Source organism: Lolium rigidum, chromosome 1, assembly GCF_022539505.1.
Source record: "Lolium rigidum isolate FL_2022 chromosome 1, APGP_CSIRO_Lrig_0.1, whole genome shotgun sequence".
Taxonomy (NCBI): domain Eukaryota; kingdom Viridiplantae; phylum Streptophyta; class Magnoliopsida; order Poales; family Poaceae; genus Lolium; species Lolium rigidum.
This window is the reverse complement of record NC_061508.1, coordinates 64,025,194-64,034,092: the sequence shown is the minus strand read 5'-3', so window position 1 is coordinate 64,034,092 and position 8,899 is coordinate 64,025,194. Positions and strand designations below refer to the sequence as shown.

The 8,899-nt window shown below is 40.9% G+C and overlaps 1 protein-coding gene across 1 annotated transcript; it reads right to left on the bottom strand.

The window, feature by feature from the left end:
• Nucleotides 1–344: 344 nt before the first annotated feature.
• On the bottom strand, nt 345–8,545 carry LOC124708958 (E3 ubiquitin-protein ligase RSL1-like). Its single transcript, XM_047240599.1, has 4 exons — nt 7,886–8,545; nt 2,722–3,464; nt 2,479–2,551; nt 345–581 (listed from the first exon to the last, which is right to left on the bottom strand). The coding sequence occupies exons 1-4, from the start codon at nt 8,543–8,545 to the stop codon at nt 345–347; spliced, it is 1,713 nt and encodes a 570-aa protein (XP_047096555.1).
• Between the last annotated feature and the right edge of the window lie 354 nt (nt 8,546–8,899).

The window sequence follows — 8,899 nt, the reverse complement described above, 5'->3', positions numbered from 1 at the left end:
GAAGCGTGGCCAACATGACAAGCACGACATGACTCACACGGATGGAAATGGGGTAGGTTAGCATCATGGCCGTGTGCGCCTGGGACATGGAGCACATAGGGATGATCTCCACGATCTCAAGGATGGCCTAGCTACTGATGGCGGTAGGGTCTCGAGCTTGCGGTGAGCCGGAAGGTGGCCATGTTGGTGCGGGTGCGAGTCACGACATGCAGGCTTTCCACCCAACAGCTGCCGCGCAGCAAGGACTCTGCCGTGGACAAGTTCCATGCATGTGCAGGGATACCGCGGAGTTCTCGCTCGACGCGTTGATCAAGCCTGTCACAGCCGGCGTGGGCGAGCTTGCACTATGGGCGTAGGTTGAGCGATAAGTCAGTGCAGCTGAGGAAGTGGTCGCCGGAGATCCTGTTGCAGTTGTGCTGCGAGCCAAAGATGATGAGGAAGTCTTCGGGTTGGTGGAGGTGGACGGAGAAGTCGTTGGCTTGTAGCTCGAACGTGTCGCAGAGCAGGCGCGCAACCGCCTCGGCGGCGACCACCGGCCGCACAAAGTTAGCATAATAGGATGCAGAGGAGGTTTGGTGTACCTGTGAGCACCAGTGCACCTGGATTTTAAAACTTATATATTTTATGTTTAAAAAATTTGTAAACTTTATTCCATGAATACTTGCACATGTCAAAAATACATGTCATGAATACTGGTGCAAAAGTTTCATAGAGATTCCTCTGTATTTTGAGCTGAAAAGACAAATTAGTGGATGTATATAGGGAATAAAATCTTAGTTTTTTTGTCAGAAATTTATTTTTTATAGCACAAATGTGTATATTTAAGCACATATTTAATTTCAGATTTTTTGAAGTCTCACAATTTTTTTTATAAAATCGAGAGCACTGGTGCTCATGTGCCAAAAGCACTTTCGGCAATAGGATGTCTCATCAATCCTCGTTGGTGCTGATTGGAAACGAAAGAGGGAACATAAGAACAGTGTTTTGGCACATGAGATCATATGATCTCTTTATTTTAAAATGCATCTTAGATACATTTTAAAACATCAAAAAATTTGAAACAAAAAATTCGCACGAACATCTTCACATGCTACACGTCCACAAATTTGTTTCGTCAAAATTCGACTTGTCTTGTGGCGTGTGTAAAAAAGACAAAATTCAGTGCTTAAAATAAAGCTTGTCACAACATAAATTTTCTCTTTTTTTATATAGACCACAAAAAATATCGGTTTTTCTCGAAACTTGGCGTACGAACATATATTGTGGAGATCTAGAGGTAGAATTTTTTATCAAAATTTTTCGACACTTCAAAATATATTTCTTGGTAGAGGGAGCATACGCACCCGGGAGCCAAATTGAATTTCCGGTAAATATTTGAGTATTTTAAGCCTTTACACTATTTTTGTATCTGAAAAGGAAAATATCTTAGCAAAATAACAAATATTTAAACCATTTTTTAACACCACATTCCTGCAAAACATTCCCATGAAAAGTAGGGGCACAAAGTACGGATGAATTTATTTTTAAAATATTTTTGGAAAAAAAAATTCTTAGTTGTTCTGTTTTTCAAATCAGAGCCGACTCTGTTATAAGAAGCAAGCACAAGTTACATAAGGAAATATTCACTAAGCTAAACAGGAAATAACAGAATCTCGCAAGAATTTAGTACTTATGCAGAAATAATGTTCGTGCATGCCGGGCATGAAGAACACCGATGGAATAGTAACATCAGTCGGTCAGATGTGAAAACAGTATGGTACATCATCATGTCTATCTCATGAGGCTGACTACTTACATATTGCAGCAAACCAAGTTGGTTCTGAAATTCTTGACTATAGACTAGTGAGTGATGTTTTGGCACATGGGAGCATATGCTCCCTATATTTTAAATTGCAGCTTAGACATATTTTGAAATGTTAAAATAATTTAAATAAAAAATTTGCAAGTACAACTTCACGTGCTACACGCTTACAAAGTTGTTTCATGAAAATTCGATTTGTCATGTGGCGTGTGTAAAAAAGATAAAATTCGATGCTAAAAGTAAGTCTTTTCGCAAGATAAATTTTCTCCTTTTTACATAGACTACAAAAACTATCGGTTTTTTCGCAAAACTTCACGAATGCACATATATTATGGAGATGTACCTGTAGAATTTTTTGTCAAAAAATTTCGACACTTTGAAATATGTTTTTTCGTAAAGGGGGCATACGCATCCGGGAGCCAAATTGAATTTCTGATCTAATGATAGAAATAGACAAAATACTGGACAATAGACTATTGATTCCACAGACAGAAGTAGTCAAGGAACATAATAATCTTTTTCTTCCTTGGTCATGAATTATAGTAGTCATCACACCGACCATAATTCAGGTTGTAGTCACAAGGCCTCCGCCGACATAGTTAAGATTGTCATCCTTATGATCATCAGCAACAGAATAATCGTCTTATTCCTCGGTAGTGAAATCTATTGTGTTCAACCAACCGGCAGAAGCAACTCGCCTTATTGTTCTTCCATTCTTTCCCACAGGTGTAGCAAAACTGGCAGCTGCACCTGCAGAAAGCAAGAATATGATGCAACAAAGGCTGTCAGGAAACAAGTAGGCTCTGAAAGTAAGCACAAAAAAAAGACATTCCAAAGACTAAGGAACAATCTGACATGAAAAACCAATGAACATAGTAAAGATAGTTATGAGAATGGCACAGCCAGAAGTAAATACGTACACACAAGTCATATGGTAGCAACCCTCTGCAAGTTCAATCATGTGGTTGCATTGGACACACTGGCGCCACAACCGCTTTCGTGCAAGCTTCTGTAGCTTAGTGTCTTCTGGATGAGCATGAGGGTACCTTCTCTTGTAGTCGTAGCAACTTATCCTATCATGCCATGGAACCTTGCAGCTGATGCAGAACGAGCCTCTGCATTTGACACACTTTCTCAATGTGGCAGCTCCAACGACAGTGTACATTGAGGAAGATTCTTGCAATGGGTGTATCACTTCGCTCAAGGACATTAAGGCTGAGCACCTGGAATATGGGCAATAAATCTTCTGAGCAGCAGGGATTTGTCCTTCCCTGATACGTTGCACCATGATCTCCAACAGTTGGGGCGACAGAAATATCTTTGAACCCTTCACAGTTAACTTGGTAGTGCAGCCATCCTGTGGACAAGCAGGGAGCATTCCATTACGGAGCTTAACTTTCACATGCTCTTTCATGCAGGAGACGCAAAACCGATGCCCACAACCTTCAACTGCGTGAATCTTAGAGATATCAGTGTTTCCCAAGCAGATGGTGCAGCTCTCGCTCTTGTTGGTTATCAAATCTGTTGCTAATTTTGTTGCATAACCAACTTGGCCTCGTGGGACAAGTGAGAATTCACATTGCTCGAATTTCCTCATTAGTGACAGAGCCTCATTTACCATATCTTCACTCTTGTTCTTTGTGGGACGCCAAGTTCCGAGCATCTGCACGTATATGAAATCGTAATAAGACACGTAGTTCTAAGGAATTTGATCACTTAACCACTAAATCTATCTATTGCATTATTAACACAATAGAATTTTTTTTCAGATTAATTGGAGACAAGCAATAGAAATGGAACAGCTCAAACTAATGTTATACAGCAACGGAATGAGACACCTTGTATGAACTGACGTGAAGATGTCCTGTTGGAGTTAGTGATGAGTAAATCTGACAACAGGAAATACAAATAGCGATGTAGTGTCCTATAAAAAGTTAAAAACACACGACGCGCCGAGATGAAAAGATGGACAAAACGGTCTGTGCAAATCAGCACAAGTCTTTACATAGGTGATATATTGTATTAAGGCTGCTCCTCTTGTTTAGTACTACCTACGTTCCAAATTAATTGACTCAAATTTAGCTAGATACCAAGCTAAATCTGAGTCAATTAAATTGGAACGGAGGGAGTAGATACCAAGCTTAATTCCCGTAATTTCTTGGGGAATTGCTAGATGACATCTACACCTAGAGGATGCATGTACAAAGGAAAAAAAAAAGAATACTCAAAAGGAGAAAACAAGAAGCAAAATAATCAAAGCTGGGAGAAAACAAGTGTGTGATATGGTCCTAAAGTTTCCTGGTTGAGAAAAGACTACAGGTAGGTCAAGATTATAACAATTGAGATTGACTAGACTATGTTAAGGATATTAAATCGAATATAATTTTGTTTGACATTTTAAAACATTACATATCCTGGAAAAAACTCTTATATTATACATGCAAAGGGAGTCCGTAATTGCTATGCCTGGTATACTTAGTTTGGAGTAAGATGAAGCTATCATAAAAGCCCCTAGCGCTATGTGATCTGTGCAAGGATTCTATCTAAATTCTGATTGTTCTTGGTGAAATTATTATTTTGAGATGGATTATGAACTCAAACAACACAATATCTGCTGGCTAACATGCTTAGCGCACTTCTGTCCTTAAAGTGATAACATCTAGGAGTATTTTTCTTTAAAAGCATGTATTACAGAAACAAGAGATGAATCTGAATTAATACTGAAGGTGGGTTTTCAAAAGAAAAACAAAGAGAATTAGTGTTTAAGGTTCAAGATTCAAGATTCAAGCTAATGCTGCTGAATTAGACATAATTTATAAAGATGTATGGCAGCATTCAAGAAATCGATCCAGGTTATATTTTAATTCTTAATATTCAAGCTAAAGAAAGACACTTAAATTGTCTAGGGGATATGGCAGAGGAACCTTCGTGGCTGCGATCCACAATCTAGTCAAAGGTTGGATCTCAAAATCATAAATGTTCCAAAAATAAAACTCTCGCATTAATATGATTTGTAATCAGGGTATCAATCGTTAACCAAATCTCTTTATCCTAGCACTTTAATCAAGCTTACACCTGGATAGTGCACACCAATTTCGCTCTGTAGCATCACTTGCTTGCAGTCTGGTACGAAATTTCTAAACATAGGTGCGATTTGGGGTCTCTTTGGATAGAAACAGAGAATGTACATGAATAGGATATGGGTGACAGTGCAATCCGAAATGATCGCAAACAAGAGAAACTGTTCTAAAGATATATGGATGCACCATAGTAATTTTGCATGAATTAGAAAGAGAATGCAAGGAAATTTGCTTATTTTCTCAACATGCCTAAAATGATTTTAGAATTCCTTAAAAACTCCCATGTACTATCAAAAATACGATAGGTATTTAAAAAAAAGTCCTATCAGCTAAATTTGCAACACAGTAATAGGACAAACATATAAGCCACAAGTTATGGTGATCTCATTTTCTTTATTTTGAAGAAAATTTACATAGGAGTATAAATATATGCATACGAACCGATCCTAGGACTTGAACCAACTATGACAGTATGACACCAAGACGCATCCTCATCAACTAAGCTATGCTCAATTTTCAGTGAGTTTATATTATGACGGCACATATTTATTAGTTGACACAATGTGCATTTCAATTAAAAATATCTTCGATGATGATATAAAAACAAAAGCAATTTCTACAAAAACAACACAAATGAAATAACATGCATGCAGAGCGGTTGATGCAACGATAAGCAAAGAGATGTACATTCTACATCAACTTTCCTGTTTTGTGAGTCTATAAGGTAGGCTTCCCTGTCAACGGAGTGACCTATCCTGACAAGGGAGAGGTGTCAGGTCTGACACTGGATGTGATCAGAGTATTCAAGAGAGGACTTGAGGATACAGAGAGTGTTTACTTTGGAACCAACGACGTCAAGGTATGGTGAAACGGTTCTGAGGGCATAACAGCATGCTACTCAAATTATGAAGCTGCATCAGACTTATGAATAATTCATAGAGTAATCCACCATGGGAAGCGAAAGCAAGCTCAGCCAATCCTCACTCGACGCCATAACTTCACCATTAGATAGGTCCCAAGACCCTTCCTTCAGTCTGGCTCAGACTCAAGCATTCTGATGCAAATTCGCTTCTTTTACCATAGACGACTCCTTCAGTCTTCGAAACAACAGCGTAAAGTTTTTGATTTGCTTTTGTTTTTTCATTTTCTTATATAGTTTCCTCAAAGTTCTGTTCAGTCCATCATTGATAAGGCGGATGGATAGATAACCATATTCTTTTTTTTCTTCAATTACTGGCGGAAAATTGGCATTCATGGAAAGGTGGATAAGTCGAAACTACAAAAGAGAAGACATCATATGGTCTTGCATGCTGGATGACGCCTATTTGCATGCCATCAGTCCTGAATAGCGCTGATCTTGGCCTTGTGCTTAACTGACAATCAACAAAGAACAATTCCCGAATAGCACAAGTAAAGCAGAGATATATTTAACGGCATGAGACTTGCTTTTAGGAGAGTTCTTAATACCGTAAACTAATGGAAGATCGGCATATTAGACGAAATGATCATTTCATACCCAAATTAAAATGATGTTTTCTCAAATCTAAAATCTTTCAGCAATTTGCAAAGTCTACGCAAAGACACATAAACATATAAAAAAAATATAATAATAAGTAATTTCAACTAAGAATTATAGAAAACTAAGGAAGCCAACAGACTTGAAGAAAAGGAAGCACTATATATGGTAATGGACAGTGATTCTAACTGCTTTAATTTGAGGGTGGTAGTTTACATGTACAGCAAGCTCCGAAGCACTGATACTTCAAAGTCTGCCATGCCCGTGTATAATATTCCGCTGATACTCTGATACACGGGCGATACATGTATCCTAGGAGTATCGGCTTTTCCGATTTTAAAAAGAAAGAAAAAGAAACCGATACACTGCCAGGGACGTCGTCGACACCAATCAAAGCACACTAGTGACCCTAATAGCCAGTGTGCTATCTATGTATTTTCTTGATTAACCATGGAAGTGGTTTGGATTGAGGCATCAGGAGTGAGCGCACCGCCACCGTCGCCGTCTGGAGTCGCTCGCCGCTGTCTAGAATCACCTCCCCGCAACATGGAATCATTCTCTCCTCCGCCGCCTCAATTATTCTTTGACTTCACAAGTCATTGCATAGCATTTCATTAATTTTATATGTATATTTTCCGTATTGCTGTATTGTTGTTCTAAAAATTGCCGTATCCCGTATCCCCGTATCTGTATCTGTCTCGCCATATCGGTGCTTCGTAGACAGCAAGTATCTCCACATGTACCCAAATTGAATGTTAGTGAGCAAGTATTTGTAAACCGTACTCAAAACCAAAATTTCCTTCCTACAGATTTCCAGATGTCCCATGTTAATCTTGTCCTACAATGTTTGTGAGTACAGAATTGAACACCGATAACATCTTACCGAAATAGTAAAATTGGGCATTACATACATAACAACATACTAAACAAGTAAACACGGAACATGGACTCAGAATTAAACATGAAGCTCCCAAACTAAAAAAATATATAACAAAAAATGGTGGGTTAAACTTCTCCTTTTCTTGCAATTCGATAAGTAAGAATAGCAGACAGGGAAACTGAATGCATGTACAACAAATTGTAATGAGCATTGAAATAGTACTACAAAATAAAAATTTATGCTCCACTTACATTTAGATAGGAATGGGACTATCTCATGATTTAATCATCTCATTATGATAACTCTAGCAGTCTAGTACTTCTTGAACATTGTGTATATACTCCCAAATCTCCATATCGACAGATCATCAATTATATTCCCCATTTCCTCTTAGATGACACTTGTAATGAGACATTGCAATTGAAACCACGCAGAAACTGTCAAGCCCTTATTTCTCATGTTTTCTAAACGCGAGTAAACAACAACACCGAAAATATATACCGCGAGAGCCCTTCAAATATATATCTACTTATTTAGTAAGAAGTACGGTAGTAAGATACTAAGATAGAGAACAGATGCACATATTTAGGGGGTTTAGTGTGGCATACATAGTTGTGGAGCGGCTTGAAGTCGGAGACAATGTTGATGCTTCTGATCCCCAGCTTGAGCGCAGCGATGATGCCTTCCTTGAGCGCTAACACCTCGAGCTCCATGCGTCCGCCAGCAAACCCTTCGACGGGCTTCTGTATGGTGCCCACCACCTTCCCCCGGGGATCGTACACGGCCACAGCGAGCACCGAGGACCACGACTCCATGCCCTCGTTGCTCAACAAACCCTTGTAGAAGACGCGGAAGAGAGGGGGGCGATTTAGGTCATGTGGTCGCTCAAAGAGGTCCCCGCCGTGGGCCCATCGGCCGTCTGGAGTGGTGTCGGCGAGCTCGCGCGCCAAGAGGGCGCCACGGGAGGCCACGCGAGCGGAGGTGTTTGCCTGGGCGTGGGCGGCGCGGAAGGCCTGGGCCTCGCGGCGGTTCTTCTCCTGGCGCGCGAGTGCGGCGAATGCGGCTTCGGAGGACCAGTGCGCGGGGGCGGGTTGATATGAGCAGCAGGCAGTGGCGGCGGCGGCGCTGGGAGAGGGTCGATTGGGAGTAGTACGGACGCGGAGGGAGGCTTCGATGGCCTCTGAGGGCTGGAGTTGGAACGCGAAGTCCAGGTCGGAGGGGAGGGCGACTTGCCTGCGGAAGGCGGCGAGGTCGCCGTCGCCGGCCATGATCGGAACCGGCGGTGCCACAGAGGCGAGGGTTTTGAGTGTGAACGCGAGTTTGGTTGCATGGGCTTAAATAGTGCACCACTGGGCGAGATGGGCTCGCCTTGGGACGGGTCATGGGCCATGAAACACGTGTCGTTTGGTAGCTTGGACAGACTATTCTGCACATGAGAGGGAAGCAAACCCCCATTATTTAGGTGCCGACTACTTTCTGCTATGCTTGTGTAGCCCACACCCTGTTTAGTTACATATATGAGCGTGTTGTGATAACCCCTTCCCTTGGAGTGGTGAGGTTAGTCCTAGCTAATTGAGGGATACAAGAGCACTTCCCAAAATCAATATCATGAAGAAGGAAGT

Bases quoted from the DNA above. Each gene is read 5' to 3' on its own strand.
- LOC124708958 (XM_047240599.1), bottom strand. From the start codon at position 8,545: ATGGCCGGCGACGGCGACCTCGCCGCCTTCCGCAGGCAAGTCGCCCTC. The intron at 3,465-7,885 runs GTATGCCACACT...ATATACGTGCAG, and splicing joins TCAAGCCGCTCCACAACTAT to ATGCTCGGAACTTGGCGTCC. The intron at 582-2,478 runs GTTGAACACAAT...TGGTGCTCACAG, and splicing joins CGAGTTGCTTCTGCCGGTTG to GTACACCAAACCTCCTCTGC.